The sequence below is a fragment of the Nanorana parkeri genome, unplaced genomic scaffold (genome assembly GCF_000935625.1).
Source record: "Nanorana parkeri isolate BGI_ZX_2015 unplaced genomic scaffold, ASM93562v1 scaffold683, whole genome shotgun sequence".
Taxonomy (NCBI): Eukaryota; Metazoa; Chordata; class Amphibia; order Anura; family Dicroglossidae; genus Nanorana; species Nanorana parkeri.
The window spans coordinates 112,006-135,149 of NW_017306951.1; the positions used below are offsets into that span (position 1 = coordinate 112,006).

Below are 23,144 nucleotides of genomic sequence, written 5' to 3' on the forward strand. Positions count from 1 at the left end.
GGCCACCTAAATTAGGACCCGGAGACTGCCAGATGACCCCGCTCGGAGCGCCGCACACCGAGCAGCAGTGACGCGACGCTCGGCGAGGTAAGTAAGAAGACGCGCTGGCGCTGACTCGAGTATAAGCCGAGGGGGGCACTTTTCACCCAAAAAAATGGGCTGAAAATCTCGGCTTATACTCGAGTATATACGGTAACACTAACAGTGTTTTTCACTACAGGGTGAAGAGTTTGGCGAAGACAGGAGAAGAGAACTTACCTGAATAGGAAAGTGAACTGAATTGGAGATTTTTTCCAAATCAGCCATATTGTTCACTTCTCGTGCCTTCTCCAAACTCTTCACCCTTTAGTGAATAACCCTGAAAGTGGTTTAGTTGCAATGGTGGTAAAAGAAGGATGTGAATAATATTTATAAACAAGGCTTTGCTATCTCATTTGTTAAAATGCACGAAGAGCACTAAATGATTTCTGTTTCATAATTTCTGGTTTCATTAAACATTTATATCTTTGGCTACATAATAACATAGCAAATGATGTCTGGTGGTATCAGTATGCTCAGGCTGAATCAGCAGGGATTTTTCTGATTGTTGTGCACACAATTCCCAGACATTGCATTTTTCCCCTATTACATGTCACCTCCCCCCCCTTCCCCAGCGCTTATATAACACTGTTGCACAATTGATGATGTTCTATGTTTGGCACTCACTCATTACAGGCAGCGTTTCCTCTGCTTAGGATGTAGCTGTCAGAGCAATGAGTGCAGCAAGTGCACGCAGCAACCTTTCATGTGGCACAGATCGTAGGACATTGTACGAACACAAAATCTCTGCCATATCTTTATCAACAGTGCAGTATTTATTTATTTGAATACAAGAGACTCTTAGTGCAACAACACTAGCGCCATTCTGCTATTGTTTTCTTCAAACACAAGGCCCCGAGAATGGCATTGATTCACAGCTTGCTGGTGTTTACCACTGGGAAATCTGAAATGACATCAGCTTGGATCTCTTTGCTTAGATTTTCCAATTTAGGCCAGTTCATAGGCAGATCTGACAAAGAAAAACAGCATATATAAATAATTAGATGCTATAACAGAGAAATGCAGAAATATAAATAAACTGCCACATCTATTGGCTTCATCAGCAAACTGCTTATCCTACTGGAGAAAAAAAGCGCGCTAAAGGGGACTAATCATTGATATTTACATCTAATATGAATGAATGAGGTATGTGTAAGCATTGACAAATCATATAATTAATTCTATATATTAAATATATAGATACAGTATATATTTCTCCTGAGAATGTGCTCTAGCAGAGTTTAGGAGAGCATTCTTGTGGGAGTTTGAGTGCACAGCATTCACAGGAGTCAGCAATGAGGAAATATATTTTCTTTTTTTCCCCACATATGGATTTTTTTGCAGGTTTCTTCCCCTGCTTTTTATTTGGGGGTAGGGGCACTGTAAAAAGCAGACTATGTATTATTCAAGGAGTGCTTTAAAGTAGTCCTTTCCATTTATCAAACATTTCTCATAATGGTACCTTAATTCACTCAATAAGTTGTCAAATTTACTCCTTTTTTCAAATGGAGATTTTGAATTTTTGTTAAGAAGGCAAGCTTGTGGGAGCCCAATGGGTAAATAATTGAGTCTTTTGTCCACTGACTATGCACCAGTGAGTTTTAGATCTTATACATAGTTTATATTTGGCAGCAGTTTCTAAAAAGCTTGCACAAAGGAAAGGGTTGAGGTAATGCTGCTTCAACTATCCAGTATGCCCTATGCTTGAGTATAGCTACACTTGTTTTTAAAAACTACCAGCAGCTGTAAATTATTTACAAAAACATAACAAAAGTTCTGTAAAATGTACACTACATACAGCTTAACCCTTTCGCTGCCAAGGACGTACGGCATACGGAGCTACAAAAGTGCTTCCCACTGGCCAGGTCAGTATGCCGTACGGACCTGGCATTTACAGTTCTACTATAAGCGACCATCAGCTTATAGTAGAACTGTATATCACCCAAGCATGTAATTTAAAGAATTGGTGTTTTCCCCATATCACTCTCAAATTTGCATATAACCGAGGGCACTTCCCTGCTGAACAGTATTTTTTTAATGTATTGGTACATGTCCTGCATGGCAGTGCCCAGCTCCCCATGCCCTTTGTTTGACAATCCCTTGTTTTTTTAGCTTAGAAAATGGCTAGTCTAAATATCATTACATAGACGTTTTATTGAAAGGGGTGCTGTAAGAGTACTGGTCACTCCCTTGTCATTTCTTTAGACTCTTACCTAGGTGCTTGTTAAGAAAGTGCAGAGATGAAACAACAGAAATCTTCAGGCACGTTTTCGGATCCATTGTCCCTTGTGAGCCTAAAATTTTGTTTGCCAGATAGCCACTCAAGAAAGCTATATCAGTCTGGCTACTATGGACACAGCCCCTAGAAGCAAAAAAAATATCATAATGTTTAGCATGAAATGGAAAACTTATTTAAGCTGAGCTCCAAACAGCTAAATACACAGATGAAATCCATATATAGGAGCTGTTTTACTTGCCAAAGGATTTGTATTTCTGCCGTTCCAGTCCTAACATTTACACAGCCCTATTTGATAGCACAGCCCTGTCTAGCAGTGCAGAAGACCTAATTTTCCTGCTGCAGTTCAGTTAACACTTATGGGCCTTGTTCCTCACTCACTCTGTGACTGGTGGAACTCAGAAGCACTGCTGCCTTAGGCAGTAATTGACAGCTCACTAGGCCTGCCCTTCTGCACCCACGGCCCACCCACCTCCTTGATGCCACTGACATTCAGGTGCCAACCCTCCTACCAGTTTGCATTAGCCCACCATAGGCCTGCGGCTACGGACATCAGTGTTTTACTTGAAGAAGCCTGTCCGGCTTCTCTCTTCTTCCTCTAATGCTGACCATACACTACTCAATTCCCCCATCTTCGATTCCCCTTCTGCTGGGCTATTGTATTCTGACAGCAGTGGGCGTGCCGCCCTCAGAATACCTGAACGGTGATTGCAGCTGATTGGTTGTTCGGCCATGAATTTTTAAGCCAGTTCCTTTGGCAAAAGTTGATTAAAAAAAGACAGAGGAACAGTGATGGTGCCGCATACTGCTTTAATCTTGGCCGAGTAAGCAGGACTTAAGTGTAACTGCCAGTTGCAGCTGGTATGCATGTAAAACGCCTGCGTTTCTGAATGATAGTATGTCATAGGTATGGATAAGGAAAACTTAGCAGGCTATCTTGGTGGTGATAATGAATCCGCATGAGTGTTATACAAATTGAGTTGTGCACTTTAAGACAGATTATTATTTGCCTTTCATTGAATGGACAGGATTTGGCAAATACGTGAGAATAATATTTGATGCAATATTTCCTTATTGATGAAGAAAAATATCCCTCATGTTCTAGAATCACTTCTACAAAATTTCATAAAACATAGGGGAATATAAGGGTTTCTGGAGGGGTGTAAATGACCATCCAAGAGAGATATGTTAAAGGAAATCTCAAAATGTATTACTGTTACATATTAGTATAAATACATACATGATTCAAAACAATCATAATAAATAAATAAAACAGAACCCTGCAGAGGATATGTTTGTATATTCATATATTATGATTGTTTTGAATCATGTATGTATTTATACTAGTATGTAACAGTAATACATTTTGAGATTTCCTTTAACAGATCTCTCTTGGATGGTCATTTACACCCCTCCAGAAACCCTTATATTCCCCTATGTTTTATGAAATTATATAATTAGGGGGAGAAGTGTAAAACTAGGTGCCTACAAGGAGACAACCCATAATTTAGTAAAGTCACTTCTACAAAAACCTGGCGGTCAGGAGAATTTTTTTTATATATCTACCAGCTGCTTTATTGGCCAGCAGTCTGTTTATATGCTGGTGCTGCTGCCAACATAATAGTTAAACCGGAGGCAGCAAAAGAGTAAAGAGGTTGCCCTAGCTAAAGACCATGAAGGCAATCACAGACATAAAATTATGACAAGATGACAGCTGAACTATCTATTGGTATATTGGCAGAATATCTAAGATTTCTCTGGTACGGTTAAGTAGAAAGACTGACTACAAAAAGACCTGTGTTGATGGGCATTTGTTTGCTTCAAGCAAGTTTTTTATTACCATACCAGCCTATGTGAATGTAAAACCCATTTAAAGCAGGTCAAATGCAGATCAGAAGGAGGTCAACTGCAGATCAAATGTGCCCGTCAATCAATTCTGATTGATCTCAGACGTGTTTCAAACTGATGCTAAAAAAATTTAGTTGACTTAAATCAGGAAAGTTGCCCATAGCAACCCGTAATAATTTACGATCACATTCCCAGTGCAGGTTTGTGAATGTAAAGTGGGATTGTATGGCTAGGTATGAGGCTACAGAAATAGTTTACCCATAAATGGCACAACTTACTGCACTGTCAAATACGTCAGCTCGGCTCCTTCTGAATTCAGTGTCATCATTTTCTTGATACTTTGGTTTGTCTGAAACGTTTCAGTGTTGATAGATAAAACTGGCTTCTGAATGTGTTGGTAACAAGTGTCTTCAAGGGGAAACATCCAGGCATCTAATACCACTGCACACCTAAAAGTAAAAGATATATTGTTACTATTGTATTTACTGAGGAAATGCAATATACAGTATATACACGTATATACCGTATATACTCGAGTATAAGCCGAGATTTTCAGCCCATTTTTTTGGGTGAAAAGTGCCCCCCTCGGCTTATACTCGAGTCAGCGCCAGCACCTACTACCATGACTGAGTTGAGATCTTTGGTGTGCTTTTAACCTTACTCTTTCTGTGGCTCCATGCCTGAAATGCACTCCAGAGCTGCATTAGTCACTCAACAGAGTGTTTTAGTATGGTCTGTCATAGAAGGGCGTGGTTGGGATTTTCAGACCCACAAACCAGGGATGCAACGATACCGGGCATTTTCACGGGTGCTCGTACTCGTGAAAATGCCATGATACTGAGCGCCGATACCAGCGCTTTAAATTTTTAAACACGAGCAGCTGCTGTTTGGTCCTGTCCTTGCTGGGGACCTTGCAGTGGCCGTTTACAGCACCAGTCCGGCCCTACATCTCCTCCTCTTCGCTGCCCGAACCCACCCACACAGCAATTGTGAGACCCGCACACACTTACACAGCCCTGGTGAGACCGCGCTGCCCTGGTGAGACTGCACAGCCCTGGTAAGGCCAGCACGCAGTCCCGGAGAGACCACACAGCCATGGTGAGACCACACAACCATGGTGAGACCCGCACACAGCCCTGGAGAGATCGCACCGTCATGGTGAGACCCGCACAGCCCTCGTGAGACCGCCCACAGCCCTTGACAGACCGCCCACAGCCCTGGTCAGACTGCACACAGCTTTCTGAGATCCAGCACATCCTCCTGAGACCCCACACCTCCCTCGTGAGACTGCACACATCCTCATGAGACTCCGCACATCCTCCTGAGACCACGTACAGCCCTGGTGAGAGCACACGCAGCCCTGGTGAGACCCTGCACAGCCTCCAGAGACCCCACACAGCCCTGGTCAAACCCCGCACAGCCTCCTGAGATGCTGCACAGCCCTGGGATTTGTATTCCCTTTACAGCTTGGAGCCAGTGGCAGAACTACCAGGGTTGCAGATACCACTGGGCCCTGTTCCTCCACCACTGTCCTAAAATCATTAGTCTGCATTGTTTTAGAAAAAAGTTATCGGTGCATTCCTGCCACAAACATATACTAGGGCCAATTTGCACAATAGCCAATTAACCTACCGTCATGTGTTTGGAGTGTGTGAGGAAGCCAAAGTACATAGAGGAAACCCATGCAAACACAGGAACATGCAAAATCCATGCACATAGTGTCCTGGTGGTGATTCAAACCAAGGACCCTTATTGCTTCATGGCATAAATTCAAATCATTAAGCCACTGTGTTGCCCCGTTATATTTATAAATATATATATATACACAATATATTTAAATAACTTAATTACTTGCCTGAAGATATCATCCTTCACTAGGCTCAGTAATGCCGTTGCTCCTCCAAAGGAATGACCCATAATAGCCACTCTGTCAAAGTCTATCCTACCCTAAAAAAAAGAGTCAAAGCAATAAAAATATTGTAGAACAACAAAAACAAAAGATGAATGGTCACATAAGGGAGGCATATGGAGTTATTTAATAAATAGTGGGAAAAGGGTATGTAGTTATAGCTAGAAATTTCAAAATACTTTGCTTTTCATGTCATGCTTCACATCATAAGGAAGTTCCTCTTTACATTTCTGTAAACTACTTTATACTTTTAACGGGGATATTCAGAGTTCCTATTAGATTAAAATTGGGGCAAATAAAACGCTTATAAATAAAGAGGATTCAAAATATTACAAAAAGGTCTTTTTCTAAACATCTAACATTTTAAAAGAAAATTTGGAGATATCAAATAAAGATTTCTGATATGATCTGTTTAGAGAGCTGCATTTGTAACTAGTACAGGAAAATATCAGATGAAACTTTTAAACATAGATAGGCTGTTTCCTGACAGCACCGTTTACACCAACGGTCTGCCACAGCTGGCAGAGCAAGGTTATTTGATGTACTCAGTAGTTCAGTATCTCAGCAGCAATGTACACAATCAGGATGTATTTTATGCAAATGAATGTGATCTGGTAGTCGTGTAACAGAACCATATTATGCAATAAGAAACGTATACATGTACAATATTTGCCATAAGGCTGTGTTGTAAGTTAACACTGTCTTATGTCATGAATCAGTGGTGCTATTAACAAAGGAAAATTAAAAAGGCAACAAATGCAATTATTGTAACACAATATTCACCCCACCCCCCCCCTCATCCCCACAAACAATCCAGCTAACTAAAGGTGCCCATACACTGCACGATTCTCGTACGAGAATCGCGGGAAATCCCGCGATCGTACGAGAATCGCAAAGTGTATGGAAGGCGTGCAACCGTTTCTACTGTACGGTCGCACGTCTTCCATCGAACCAGCATGCTAGAAAACCCGCCGGGAATCGTACGATTCTCGGCGAGTTAGTGGCCTGCTGGTTCGACAACTGCCGAACGAGACGGTATGCGCCACCGCACGCTGCCCGTTTGCAGTCATCGTAAGCCAGCCCCTCATTACAGTCATCGGAAGCCCGTCCCTCATGGGGGCGGGCTTGCGATGATCGCAAGTACGATCTGCCTGTCCAAGATGGGCAGATCGTACGTTTTTTAAAGTACTTTACTACCCTTGCAAGACAAAAGTCTTGCAAGGGTTGTAAAGTGTATGGCCACCTTTAGACTGAATGTAAGCCAGGGTTTTTTCCTCTGACAGCAGAAACTTGGCTAATGTAAACAAACAGTAGGTGCTTGTAACCTGCTAGAATTCGACTGGAACACGATGTCAGTGTCTCTGTGGTGATCATTAATGAGAAATGACTTCAGAATTAATTTGGCTAAAGAAGCAATTGATGGCTTGTTTTAAAGCCCCTTTACTGCTTGTTCAGAATGTATAATATGTTAATGTTTAGAGTCTGAACACAGGTGCACATTATTAGGTATTTATCGAGTTAGTGATCACTGCAGAGAAAGGATCCATCCATATTACTGTGGTATCTTACAATTTATCAGATTGTATCCATCATAACAAATAGGATACAGCCAGAAGAACTGGACAATTCTTGTGATCTTTCCACAGAAACATTCCAAGGTGCTATTTCATTTGTCACAGTGTAAACAGCTGTTATGTCAAGACAGGATTTGGATTGAGCAAAAAAAAAAAAAAAAGTGCAGTCAATATTTGCAAAAATATTGTAGTGAAACTGTTTCATACTTGGAAACAGTAAGCTGCTGGCTTCCTAACAACCAGTGGCCCTTAGGGAAGCTGCCACATATAGCAGTGGTAGTAATACCACTACTATATGCATCACTTCCTGCGGGTTGTTTGGCTTCAGTGAGCAGCCTGTTTTGTTCGGAAGTTCTCAAACATGCAAAATTCAGGCTGAACATGGGTTCAGCCTGAACCCAAAGTTCACTCCTACTGACACCCCATTCCAGGGCATTTGTTTTTCTTTCAACTGACCAGCAATGAAAGGGGCACTATGTTACATAATCTTAATCACTGAACTCAGTATGCTGTGCTGTATGGTACAGACTTCCAACCAAAGTGTTGTTTCAACAGCAGCTGGCTGCTAAGTGTTTTAATAATGTTCTTGTGTATTTGCACTTTTGTACTGAAAAATTAACCCCTCTTTATGTTTGTTATTGTGTTCCTATTTAAACAGCATAACGAAAATATAAAACAAAAATACCTTTCAAATGTTTTGTTACAACGGGCAACATGGCTGATTCCAGGTTTTTCAGAGAACCCTTACAGTGATCTGTACCGCTGCCTAGCAGTGATAGGAAGTGCGGTTAACACTGCTCTCCTATCGCTGTCAGACACCTGATCAGTGAAAGCGAATGGGTATCTAAAAAAGCTTAAAACTTTCAATAATGGGTGCCTTGTTAGTGAGTCATCCATTAATGAACAGTAACTACTTATCTCAGCCGTTATCTGCATTCAGGAGCCCCGAATAGCTGCTCATGTACAGTGTACATGAGCAGTGTACAGGGGTCTATTCACTAAGCTGCCGAAGGATCTAGCCGTAGCTTCGGCTGATCCTTCGGCTAGCTTCGGCCCCAGGACCCCTTCGGTTCAGTAGAACCGAAGGGCTACTGTACGGGCTATTCACTATAGCCCGTACAGCTCCTGAAGTTGGCCTAGCGGCTCAGTCGAGCCGAAGGCGTATGCCTCGGCTCGACTGAGCCGAGGTGAAAGCCAAAGTTGGCCGAACGGCCGGCCATTGCTTCTGACAGCTGGGACAGCAGCCACTTGTAGAGAGAACGGCATCCCTGGTTACCAGGTAACCAGGGACTCCATCTGTCATTACACACTGAGAACACGGCGGGCCGCTGTGATATCACAACGGCCTCTCCGGGTTCTCAGTGTGTAATGACAGATGGCGTCCCTGGTTACCTGGTAATCAGGGACGCCATCTGTCATTACTATCCTGGACGCTCTGGGAGTCTAATACGGCTCCCGGCCGCCCAGGAGAGAAACATTTTCTCATGGAAAGGTTTACTCTGCTTGATCGATTGTGGTGTGGGCCTGAGGTGACGAGGAGGACCTCCCTTGCAACCCCGTCTGATGACCACTGGGGTTGGGAACAGTGTGCTCAGGCAGGGGATGCACGGGTGCCGGATGCGGATCCTGGGTCACAATGTTGATTGGAGACCTGGCAGAGTAGTCAGCCGTGCTTGAAGGGGTTAATCCAATGGGAGCGTCCAGAGACAAGCCGGGTCAATTACAGGCGGTCATGCGGAGTAGAAGGGGTTAATCCAGTGGGAGCGTCCAGGGACAAGCTGGGTCAATAACAGGAGGGTAACCAATGGGAACGTCAGGGAGGAAGCCAGTTCAAACAGTTTTAGCCAGTACAATCAGGTTTAGGGACAGGAGCACGGCAGGGACCTCCAGCACTGGCTGAAGATCACTCCGCACTGAATTGGCGGCCCGATGTGCTTAATATAGGCCGAGGATGCGTCACTGCGCATGCGCCGGCGTGATGACGTCACCGGCCCGTATCAGCGTGATGACGTCACGGCGTGCGGGTGGGTCCCGCAGGGCCTACTGGCGTCTGCGCGGCCTGGATGTGCCGGTGGACGCCCCCTTCGTGTGCGTCCCCACACAGGAGTTTGGAACGGGGCTCGGCATGTCCCACGGACCGGGACCCGACAAAACCTTTCCTTGCGATCTGTTTTTTTTATTCTTCTGACATGGGGCCGCAGGCTGCCCTTAGTCGGGAAAAAAAAAAGCCAGCATAGGAATGCATAGCTAGATTCCTATTGGCTATTTCACTTTGCAATAGCCAATAGCAAACTAGCTATTGCACCCGCCCACTGCTGCTGTCAATCAGCAGAGGGGACCTGCAGTTCTCCATCAGGTCCCCTTCTGGTGATTGACAGCAGCAGAGGAAGGGTGAAATAGCTAGTTTGCTATTGGCTATTGCAAAGTGAAATAGCCAATAGGAATGTAGCTATACATTCTATGGTGGGTTTTTTTTTCATTCTGACGGCAGCAGAACCGCCCAGCCAATAGAAAACAGTTGGGCGGAGTTAGCTGTCACTGCTAGCTCCGCCCAATCGTTTTCTATTTTATTTTTTCGACTTTTTAAACTGTTTTTCTATTCTGCTCGGTACCACAGAGGTACTGGGCAGAATAGCTGAGCCGAATGCCGCAGCAGCCGATGTACGGCTGATTTTAGTCGGTGTACGGCTGAAATCAACTGTACAAGCCTGAAGTGAATAGCCGAACAGCGTTTGGCTCACTTCACTTCGGGTCAGTTATACACTTGGCTGCCTATGGCAGCTTTGTGAATAGACCCCTTAGTGACAGGGACATACTGTGTGCATCTCCCATCACTAAGGGGTTAAAGAAGAAGCATTTTTAATTGTTTTTATTTTTTCTTATGCAATATGAATGGGAACATATAACAAATATAAAATAGTGGTTATCCCAATTTGGATACAAAAATGGAAATACATTTTAAGGCAAGGTTAGAGAAAAAGCACATGTAGATGATTAAATAATCTTGCTGATATACCCCTACGATGCCCAAACTGGTGGGGGTAATCACAGTTAATTTGAAGAATTAATTTATGAAGAGGTAATACATTTTCTGATAACCTATGCCATGTGCAGGACTTTTTTTTCTATTTATAGGGTTGAGGGCTTTTAGTTTTCCTTTTTTTTTTTTTTACTTCACGCTATCTACTCAAAGGGCTCTGGTAGTTCCTTAGATTGTGCAAATGGCTATTCTTCCAAATTCATCACTCTTATCACATACCTAGCATTTTGAGTCTTGTACCAGTGTTGACTCTCCAAAAAGTTGTTGTAATTAAGGGACAGGAAACAGAAAGAACAAATACATTTCTGAGCACAAGTCTGAGTGAATGAGAATCAGAAGAACAGAGAAACATTTTTGCCCTTGTTGGCTACATTAAAGTGATATTAAAGTCAAAAGGTGGAATTCTGATTAACGCAATTACAATGAATGCTGCTTCCTAATGGTTTAACGTTTTAGTTTCCTGCAGAAACTGCTGGTACCCTGAGCACTAGCCCTAATATTTTGTTTTACGGTGACTCCTATGCCTTGCAGGGTCCTATGGAGTCACCCTTGTGTATTTTAGTAAGCTGTTTTAGTAAGCTATTTTAGACACAGCAAGGCAAGACACTGCCCTTTTCCCTTCTTCAAGCTAGTAGATTGGCAGCTGCTGGAGACTGCTTTGTCCCTTGGTGATTTTGTACTAGACAGGAAGGTCAGGTAAGTGAAGCTGAGAGAGTTGGAGTCAGCTGTTTGGAAACATGATGACTGTAAGTGCTTAGACTAAAATGTAAATAAATACTTTCCTGGGTAATGTATAATCGTTTGATCTGGACTCAGTACTGAAAACTTCTTTAAAAGGAGAACTATGAGGTGAGTGCTTTTCACTCACCTCATAGTTCTAGCCGACCTGTGACAATGAGACTGTCACAGGTCGGCTCAGTAGATCGGGAGGTAAGCGAACACATACCGGCGTTCGCTCACTTCTTGATCCCGTCACGGCTCTCTGCCGTGACAGGGGAGGGGATGGATTCCCCCCTCCCAGCTCCGATCCGCCAGCGCTGACTGGCGGAACGGACGGGGGAGGGGGCTGGTACAGCTGGCTCTGCCTCTAGATAGGCAGAGCCAGCTGTCACTCACGCAGCTGGGCGGATCTCGCCATCGATGTCGGGATCCGCTCTGGCTGCGGCGTCTCAGTATACCGCGAGCTGTAGCTCGCGGTATACAGAGCTTAGGGTAACGGGAGGACGCTAGTTTGTGTCCTCCCGTTACCCTAAGGAGAACTATGGGGAAAAGCCCTGACCCCATAGTTCTCCTTTTAACTTGCATTATAAGATTCATATCCATAATAGTGAATAGCTATCAAGGCTTTACATTCTGGTGTGTTAGACAGTCCGTTCATTTGAACTGACATGCACTATGTTTTCCAATGCAGTGTACCACAACACAATGCACAATAGTGAAATACTGTGTTTTGTGTTGTGCTATAACACATGTGCGTCAGGTGCATTGTCTCAGTGCCTTGGGCGCCAATGAAAGTGAAGGGCACCGAGACATGCTACCGCATGTAACCTGCATTGTTTTAACGCAGCGGAATGGACACAGCTCTAAGATTAGATCTGATCTGAACTTACGGTCCTAAAAATAAATTATTGGTTTAAAGCAAAAAAAACTACATAATTCTACATTTAATTTTGACTCTATTATGTCTGTCCCAGATTGTTTTTTTTTTTTTTACAGTGAAGCCATGGTAAAATGCTGCATTTTCTCAAGAAAATATATATATATACGTTAAGCAGTGTACTAGAACTGTCAACCAAATTGTGCCAATGGAAAAATGTTCTGCAATGTATTTAATTTTTAATAAGTTCATTCAAAGTAAACAAGTAGGATGCTACTTGTTTTGCATATGAACATCTTATCTGATAGTATGGAGATCAGCTGAAGAATATGTTAAAGTAAGCTTAGTGTTATGCAAAAAAAGAAAACAGGAACAGAGATATCTTCAGATATGGTTTTGGTTCTGATAAAGATGGTTTAACCATTGAAATGCGTTAACCCCTACCTATCCATTGCCTTCGATGATGCTCTGATGTCCAGTCGGCTTAGTGGCATATGACTTTTATTGTATGCATGAACCTACAAGCTGTGTACATACTGTACATGGACTCTTGTGAGTATAAAATTTGCTTTTATACACATTTTTAAATAAAAAAGCGGTATTGCACAAAAAGAGGGCTCTGTTCCTGTCCAACCAATACGTTGCTCATGAGATGTTACCTAGTCCCACACAGTCCTACCCATATACCCCTCAAGCTGCTTCACAGGATGCCAAACAAAAGGGCACAATTATCCACATATGGCAGGAATGCCTAATTGCATCCCAGTATTGCTCTAAAATATATTGTAAAATGTACAGTATACTGTGATAGGCTTCATGCTCCAAAAAAAAAATCTATATTGCCTTACTGAATAAAAACTAGAGGGGTATATCCTGAACCATTTAGGTTGATCCAATATATTCTTATGGCTGCTACAGGATCAAGCACTCCTGGAAAACCCCTACACTCTCTCTCCGATCATTTTTAGATAATATGTCTCACACCATATTCTTTTGAGAAGCTCGTGGCTCGACAAGACCATTCCATGGATAAGTACAATAACATAAGGTTCTACTGGAATACCAATTGACACTGTGACTATTACTCATAACACTGTAATCAAGATAAGCTATTGCCTTGTAGGTTTATGTACACAAATATTTTCTCTTTGTGATTACCTTCCTTGTATACAATGTTATGTGTATTGGTTAATCAATATCGAATTCTCAATATAGAATACATTTCTCAGTATAGAATTCATGTAATTGTGCTGTTATTAATAGTAACATTCTTTAATCTTCTTACCATATTTTCAACTCAACTGTAAAGGCCATCTAAATTCTGCAAGCATAGATATGTTTGAAAGCAATTATTAGAATAAATACCTTTAGAAATTCCAGATTAAAACCTGGCTCCAGGATATTGTTTACTGCCTTCCCTTTGTCTATGTCCTGTAGAATCCTCACAGTTTGAACACATTCACTTGCTCTTTGATGAACCTAGTGTAAACATAATTTAATGCAAAGCATTATACTTTGTAGTGTATTGAACTATTAGTAATTAAAAAATGTCACTTTAAATTTGACACTAACAAACAATCACAGTTCTCTCCATTTGTATCCCTCTGCTGCTGAAATGTAATAAAATCAAATTAAATATGGACTTTTATGCCATCAAAATGTTCTCAATAAATCTGCACTTTGTGGATTCCTAATGAAAGGTTCTCAAGCATGTTACTTCTTAGAATCCTCATTGGAGGCAAAAATAAACATTTTGTACATCTCTCCAATACATGCACATTTCCTCATTTTTTTATCCATTAAAAATGCTGCAAGTACAGCTGCAAATACCTGTTGACCTGCCAGAAATTCTTAACTTCCAGGTGGGGTTGACAACACAGAGCCTTTGCTGAAAATCCAAAACCCGTGTAACTAGCCCTGCCTGCTGAACTACAGAACTCCGTCTATTCCCCCACCCCTCACTGTACATGCATACATTGATTTCTCTCTAAGCAAAACAGTGCTGTTGCCTTGATACCCAAGTGCATACCCACACATTGTGTAGGGAAAGGGCTCTAGGCAGAGAAGTCCTAGGTCCTGCATACATCAGTAGGATTCACCCAGTAGCTGTCTCTGCAACAACTTTATATGCCCAGAGATGATGCCATAAGGAGTAATAAAAACATTAACGCACTAAAGGAACCAGGTAAAGAAAAAATAATGTTGAGGCATGCTCTAAAGTGAGGTTTTGGGGTAAATTTAGATAAGCCTGGGCATTCACTCTAAATGGAAAAGGTGAGTCTGGTGAATTAAAAACACTCAGTTTAAACTAGTTGGCAAAAAGGGACAGTTTTTTTTTTTTTAACATAAGCCAATAGTAAACAGCAACATACAATACCATTTACCTTGTATTAATAGCCTGATAACATTTACAAGCTGAATAATGAAACATTCCAGAAAAAGTATAACATATATACTTGACATGGTGTTCTCCTAAGCAGGGAATGTATCTGCCTATCCACTACAAATGTTTTGCCATTACTGAAATCATGTTCCATTTGTCTCCAACAGCTGCTGACCAAAGTTTGCTTTCCTCGACTGTCCAGCTTTTCCAAATCATGCTAGCATTGCACATTTGTTTGTAAATGTTATCAAAAACTCTTTAACAGAAGGTATATATAGTTTAAATGTAGGGATGCACCAATACCATTTTTTCAAGAGCGAGTGTGAGTACAAATACTTTTCCCCAAGTACTCGCCAATACCCATTACTCATACCTTTTGTTTAGTGACAGTTTTTCTAAAACAATACAGACTAATGATTTTAAGACAGTAGTGGAACGCCAGGGCCCGGACACAGCTGCATCTTCTGCGACCCTGGTACTTCTGCCGCTGATTCCAAATCCCAGCAATTCATTATATAGCAATGCAGAATAATATGCAGCTATACACTCTGTGTTGCTCACCAGGGCTGTGTGCAGGGTCCCACCAGGGCTGCGTGCGGGTCAGTGTGGGTCTCCCCTGGGCTGTGCGGGCGGCTGCAGGTCTCTCCCCAGGACTGTGCAGGCGGTTGTGGGACTCCCCACTGCTGTGCCGGGTCTCACCATGGCTGTGCAGGCGGCGGGAAGACGGGGGAGGAGATGTGCAAACGTACTGGCGCTGTAAACAGGCACCCCGAGGTCCCCACAAGCCCTGCCGTGAGGTCCCCAGCAAGTGCGGGACCTTACGGCAGCTGCTCGTGTTTAAATATTTAAAGTGCTGGTATCAATGCATCCCTATTTAAATGTAGTTCTGAATTATTTATCGTTGTTTTATTATGTTATTATTTATGGTATTCCTTAATTAAAGAAGAATATTTTGAATGAAAAAGAGCAGGTAACTGATGCAGTAGAAATATTTTGTGAATATTAGATGGTTTCTATTATTCTACAGTGTTTGGTGTATGAATACTTTTGGTAAGAATTAATAAAAACAGATAAACAATACCTGATAGTTTCGTAGATAAAATTCTTTCATTTCAGGCTGCAGTTTTTTAAATGGGACCCAAGACTCCTGTAAGGTTGAACTTGCATCTTCTGAAGATACAGAAAAATGGTACGTAGCACAGGCTGAACCATCCCTGTGAAATGATGACAGACCTCTTACTGATGAACGTAATAAACTGTATTCTTAGACATACTAAATTCTACAAAGTCTTTATACATTGGCTCCTAAGTTTTTTTTTTACAAATTAAGACAAATAGTAATGAAACTTCAAATGTTTGAGATTCATATCATCATACATTCAAATGTCTCTAGGGCTTTTGTGTATTACAGCAGAACAGGCAATAACCCATCAAGGCAGTGGTTTAGAACATCAATTATTACTGATTAGAGTACAAAATAACTTTGCAAATATAACCTATTGCCTATTTTTTTCTTTTCTTCCATTATAAGAGCTGTCATCACAGAACATTATAATCTTCTGTTTACATTCATGTTGCATGCATCTGCACTGTAACTGCACATAATTGTTTTCCTAGTGGTGACTGGTTTTGTTCAGTTGCTGAAAAATGCCAGTCGCCTATCTAGTGTGAACAGGCCCTAAGAGGGCAGAAGCAAAAATTAACAGAAGAACCTGTATACAGTAGATTCTAGACTTTAACGGAACAGACCAGTGACATATGTAGTCTTCTAAAAATGTAAGTACACTCCAAGTAAATTGTTGACTTCTGCAGCATATTTGAACAGGCAAACATTAGATCTTCTTTTAACCACTTGCTGACCGGGGTGTTTACACCCACTTCCTGTTCATACCATTTTTCAGTATTCAGCGCTGCGGTATATTGACTGACATTTATTCCGTCATACAACGCTGTACTGAAATTAATTTTATAAATTTTTTGGGGGGGCAGATAGAGCTTTCTTTTGGTGGTATTTAATCACCACTGGGGTTTTTATTTTTTACTATATAATGAAAAAAGTACCGAAAAAAAAACAAAACTGTTTTTCCTTTATTATGTTAGGAAACATTTATTATTTCCCAATTTTTTGGTAAAATATAAAACATGGGGTCACGACGGGCAAACCTGTGAGTTTCTGTTTTTTTCTTTCTTTTGGGTATCCCTCTCTCACAAGAGTTTATTTAGCAAATAAACCATAAAAAGACTTAGGTGACTCCGCCCAGCTTCTCTTTTACCACACCCATAAGCCAAGCATTCTGCCCTGAGATTGAAATGCTAGCCTGCCACATCATCTTAGAGTCATTCTGAACTAACCAGAGAGAAGAAATGTTATATAGAGTAAAACACTACAACATACAGTACTTTATGCCTACACACCTGTGTTCAACTGCAGCCACTAGAAAGCCATGAGATGCCAGTTCTGCGCACAATGAAGAATATGTTGTTCTGGAAAAGAAAAGAAAATATGTAAAATTAACAATACATCTACAGCAGAAAAATGCTGTATTGCATTAGGGAAAGAGTATGAATAAATTACAGACTCACATTCAATGTGACAAAATATTAGGTGAGCAAGATGCAAAATGTTTCTATAATACCCTCTTAAAGAGATGTGAAAAGGATTTAACTTGTGCATTTGAAAGACAGTCGACTGCCAGACTCTCTGAGTACTTAAGCAAAGAAATATACCATATCTTAATTCTAAGAGATTCCTTTAAAGAAGTATGATGAGAGTGAAAAACACTCATCCCCATAATTAGAGCCGATGTATGATACTGAAGCTGTCACAGATCGGCTCTATTGATCGAGAAATGAGCGATCACATACCACTGATCGCTCAGTTCCCGATCTTCTCCCTGCAGAGAGTGGTGACTGTCAGTCACTGCTCCCTGTAGGGATTCCCCTGCACTGACTTGAGGAACAGACAGGGGAGGCGGCAGGCACAGCTGACTGCCTCTAGAGAGGCAGATCCAACTGTCAATCAGGAAGCGGGGTGGATCCCGACATTTATTATTTGCTACATTGAATAAAAGCGATTCTGCACATGGTGGGGGCGCTTTGTTCTTTTTTTTGTAGAATTCAAGTTAAGGTTTCCTAGTCCTTGTGAGGGAGCAGCACAGTGTGCGAAGATCGATTTTGTGATTTGCTTATGGGGAGAAGGTTGATCAACTAGCTGTCACAAGCGCCAGGTAGCTAACATCGTTTGAAACTGAGTATGGTCAGTAGCTGTAAATAGGTAAATTCAGTAGCTGTAAATAAGTCAATTATACCACAATTGCGCAATGTTTACATGAATTGAGCTGGCGATACACTGCTTGAATTTTGGCCTGCTGACTTGGCCAAAATTAGACCAGCATGGGGCCCCCTCGGGACACTTCCTGTTCAAGAAGTTGATTTTCCAATCAATTCTTGTAAAAGGAGCAAATCTGAAAATTCTCAGCTGAACAATGACTGCAGCCAATCAGCTAAGCGCCCATCACACACTTGCCACTGTCACAATGCAAAAGTCCCTCAGGGTGTTTAAACAGTGTTTTCTCCCTGCCGGGCTGAATGAGAAAAAACGGGCAGTCCATGGCCAGCTTTAGTCATGACAATTAGCTTACCTAAAACTTCCAAGCCCATGAGAAAAGATAACAAGAGGTTTCCTGTCCTTGCTAGGGATTAAGTCTCCATTCCATATGACAGGTATAGGAGGGTTCCCTGCAAATAGTAAAACAAACATAACATAAATAGATGTAAAATCCTGCCACCAGTCACCAGCTTCTGTGCCAGGCCAGTGGTGAGCCAAGTAAGCATGATTTCTATAACTAAACAAAAAAAAAAAAACACAAAAAAAAATTCTTGAAACACCAGGACTGTGAACCTCACAACCATCTTAGCCTCTTTATTTATCTCAGGCAGTTGTTTGTGTGTGGAGCTAAATTAATACACAGTGTGAGTTTTAAAGGCTAGAGGAACAGAAAAACTGAGGTTTTCTCATAGAAGTTATTCTGGAATAAATTTAATCTTCAAGCCGGAGATAGAAATATGAGACCAGGTGACCTCTGACTCTTTCAGTACTTAAGCAAAGGCATATTCCATATTTTAAGAGATTCCTTTAAAGCTGCCCATGGCTAAAAGAGGGCAATTTTTCATGCAGCAAAAGATCCAATAGCTCTTAAAGGAGAACTATGACATGAGTGATTTCCACTCACCTCATAGTTCTAAGCCGACCTGTGACAATGAGACTGTCACAGGTCGGCTCAGTAGATCGGGAGGTGAGAGAACACATACCGGGTTCCCTCACCTCTCGATCCTGTCACGGCTCTCTGCCGTGACAGGGGGAGGGGCTGGATTCCCCTCTCCCCGCTCCGATCTGCCAGCGCTGACTGGCGGAACGGACGGGGGAGGGGGCGGGTACAGCTGGCTCTGCCTCTAGATAGGCAGAGCCAGCTGTCACTCACGCAGCTGGGCGTATCCCGTCATCTAAGTCGGGATCCGCTCCAGGTGCGGCGTCTCAGTATACTGCGAGCTGTAGCTGTAGCTCGCGGTATACTGAGCTTAGGGTAACGGGAGGACGCTAGTTTGTGTCCTCCCGTTACCCCAAGGAGAACTATGGGGAAAAACATTGACCCCATAGTTCTCCTTTAAGTTAAGCTGTCTGCAAAATGCCTAGCTAACCTTGTAAGTTTATGTAAACTGAGAGAGTAGGGGAAGAAGTGAATTAAAGAAGCAACATCGAGTATTTCATTAAACAAAAATCATGAAACAGGACTGTGAACCTCACAACCATCTTAGCCTCTTTATTTATCTCAGGCAGTACTTCATGTGTGGAACCTGACTTGCTGCCTCGATGAGTACACTCCCATATCTCCATATTCCTAATCCAAGTATGAATGTTTCCCATTTGATAACTTTTTTTTTTGCATCCTATAAATGATTGAATGGAAAAGAAGCTCATTCGATACACATCATTACATGGTGAAAATTAAAAATTTCCAGCCTGCTACTTTTTTTCCTTTTTCTATCTTACTTCAGAAGCAGCACATTAGAACGGAGGGTATGTCTCTTTCCATCACATATCCACCCAAAAAACAACAGAAATGAGCAATGAAAAGTTAAGTTTTTTCATAATTGCAATGTCATATTTGCTCCCTATAAATGAATAGGATCCCTAAAAAGTCCATTAAATTAACAATCATGACCTTTTGCTAACATTGCACTTACAGCTGATTCAAATATTTTAGTAACAATTCCTGCAAAGCATTTAGGGTTAGCTCACACCAGCCACAGTGCGTTCCGGCCCGATTGGTGCTGGAACACACTGGATCCCATTACAGTAGGCTCACTTTGCTTTGGTTGCGGGAGGGGGCATGGCTGCAATGACATCGCCCGCACCAGAACACACACCCGAACTGAACACATGGCACATCAGTGCCTGCGTTCTGGACCTGTGAAGTCAGAAAAAAATGCTGCTTGCACTATTTTTTCAGACTGCACCAAACCGGAACGCAGGCACTGATGTGCCACATATTCCGGTGGGGGTGATCTAGCCCTTACAGAACCCACTAGGGAGGGAACAGAACAGAGAAGAAGATACAATTGTTTTAACTTGACCTTTATGTGGTTTCTAAAGCCCCTTTCAGACGGGCAGTCCAATCAGTTCTGTCTGTTCGTTTTTCAGGCGGATCTGATCTGAAGCCCAGTGTTAGTCTATGGGCAGCCGGATCTAAGCGGACGTGCGTCTGTTTACATCCGATTACCCCCAACTCTGTCCAAGTCTGGAAAACCAAACGGAAAAGAGTTTCATTTTGACAGACTTGATCATGCAGATTGGGGGTAATTTGGCTACCGTTTGTCTTCATGTTATCAGATTGTTATCAACAATAAAAGATTGTGGACTCTAAGCTGATGGTTTGGTGCTGTTTCTCCTTTCACTGTTCAGTAATGGGGTGAGGGCAGAAAGGAGACTTGTTAATGTTGCCGACCTCACCATCTGCGCTTGTGCACACACCGGGATTAATGAGGAAACAGCCATTTATTTACAAAATATTAATTTCTAATTGTTAATTGTGACCGTTCATAATATGCCATCCATGGCTGTAAATGATGGATGCATTTTATGCACAGTCACAATTAATATCATAACCAATTACATAATCATGTAATTGCTTACGATGTTAATTGTGAATGAGCATAAAATGCCATCCATCATTCACTGGCTTGGATGGCACATTATCAACGGTCACAATTAACAATTTGGGATGAATACCTTGCAAATAAACCCCCGTTTCCTCGTTAATGCCGTCTGTACGCAAGCGCAGATGGTGAGGTCGGCAAACTCGACTGGGTCGGCATTCTCGACAGAACTCCGGACACGTGCTCAAACACCTGACTAACGTTCTGGGTGTCTGAGCTGGGCCGCAGAGCCACCTGGTGGCAGGCTTGTAGATTGCCGTTCTGAACTCGAGCACACAAAAACAAACATTTACCGAGAAGAACATTAGTGTATACAATCCATTCCAGCAGAATACTTGGTTACCAGTAATTACTGACGCTCCATAGTGGACAAGTTTGCTGTTCCAGCCGCGTACAGCGATCAAACCAGCGAGGTATTCGGGACGGGGAAACCAGCCCGGCTGCTTGTGAAGAGGAGATGGACTGCAGGGGTAGAAGAGCCGGAAGAAGCTGCCCTGCGTACAACACACAAGAAGAGGTGTCACTAGCTCATATCAAACAAACACTGTAGACGAGTTTACTGCACGGTATAACCCTGCCCGCTCCTTCTTCACCTCTCTACCAGCTCCCACCATGACATCTGTACAGCCCACCGGGTGCGGACCCGTTGCAGGCGGCAATCTTAGGGACACCAAGTTCCCCATGTGTGTGTGCGGCTGTGAAGCGTGAGCAGAGCAGAGTCCAGGGGACACAAGAACACAAAGTCCAGGGGACACAAGAACACAAAGTCCAGGGAAGCTGAGATTGCCTTCCCTGACTAGAGGGATGTACTTCCAGTGTCACAAGGCAAGGAGTCATGCCTGTACTAGCACCAAGGGCTTTTCCCACACTAGGAGGCTTTACTATCCTTCTTTCATAGAACAGTATGGAAATAGACTCGGCCAAATCTCAGCACATGTGCCAAATCTGGGGCCCCATGTCATCAAGGGGCCAGCTGAGGAACCAGAAAGACATGCCGACTCTCCATGATGTCACCAAGCAAGATGACGGCGTGGGACAGGACCTGTGGCAGAATAGCAGTGCAAGAGGTGAAGACCATGCTGCATTTGTTGGCTTTGTAAGTTTGTGATTACATGATTAGAAGACCATTCAAGATAAGTGTGTGGAGGGGAATAGTTTGGGAGGTTGAAGTTCCTCTACACAGCCTTGGTTCTCAACTGGTGGGTCGTGACCACTGGCAGAACTACAAGGGTCGCAGCGGTCGCAATTGCGACTGGACCCTGGTGTTCCGCCTGTTGGGGGGCCCAGAGAGGAAGCAGAGGGCACGAAGCTTCCTCGCGCTGTCCCCCCCTTCCGGTTAGTGCCACTCCTTCCCTGCCGCACTCTGAATGTACAGACGGCTGTGCGGGGAAGGAGAGGAAGCTGCGCCTGTCACTTGGCTGCTTGGCGGGCTCCGACACAGCAGGCACCGCCAGGCAGCACATTCTTCACATTCTCAGCTGGGAGAGGACGGATCCTCCCCACTCAGTCCGGCCCCCTGGCCGCCAAGGATGAGGCAGCTGCGCCTGCTGCAGGAGTCGGGTAAGGCCAGTGGTTGGCTAAAAAGCTGTTCTGATTATTTACATTTTTAATGTATTGCTGGGACTTGTAGTCATATATAGCTGGTGGTATTCTGCATTGATGTATAATGATTGTACAGCGATGCAGAAAAGCACCAACTGTGTAGGACTACAAGTCCCAATAAATGGATTATATTATTAAGTAGGGACGCACAAGTGTGTGTGTAGCTGTTATTATTATTTACATTAGAATGTATTGCTGGGACTTACAAGTGGTTTTCGGGGTCCCCCGCTCCTCTTGGTGACCTGTGACTACGGCACAGGAGCTCACCATAGAGCCCCTAGAGCAGACGTAGAACGTCTGCTCTGTGTGATCACTGAGACCGTGGCAGCACCACCAGCCGTAACTTACTGCAGCTGCCACAGAACCCTCCCTGCGTCCTATGGTCAGGTGTGCCTTATGGAGCGCAAAATAAAAAGTGGGTTTCGGCCCTGTATTCAGTGGGTCACCTCGTGCCTTCCACTTCTTTAGGCGAGAGGCTCCTCTGCCTCCCCCTAGTGCAGCACTGTCAGTTCTCACGCCCAGCAGCCATTCAGAATATGCTGCCCAGTGCCAAGTGTCAGCTGGAGGTGGGGTATGGGCTGGAGCTATGGCCATGAGGGAGCTCCATTCATACATGCATTGCTTACAGCTCCCTCACGTGTCCTGTAGAGGTGGCTGGACT

At 43.0% G+C, this 23,144-nt stretch overlaps 1 protein-coding gene across 1 annotated transcript; it reads right to left on the reverse strand.

The window, feature by feature from the left end:
• Positions 1-624: 624 nt before the first annotated feature.
• On the reverse strand, positions 625-21,600 carry LOC108792787 (platelet-activating factor acetylhydrolase 2, cytoplasmic-like). Its single transcript, XM_018563646.1, has 10 exons — positions 21,475-21,600; positions 21,225-21,375; positions 18,307-18,403; positions 17,081-17,149; positions 15,747-15,879; positions 13,648-13,761; positions 6,018-6,109; positions 4,441-4,611; positions 2,292-2,440; positions 625-1,048 (listed from the first exon to the last, which is right to left on the reverse strand). Exons 1-10 carry the CDS (start codon positions 21,562-21,564, stop codon positions 951-953), a joined length of 1,164 nt encoding a protein of 387 aa, XP_018419148.1. The 5' UTR covers positions 21,565-21,600; the 3' UTR covers positions 625-950.
• Positions 21,601-23,144: the final 1,544 nt, after the last annotated feature.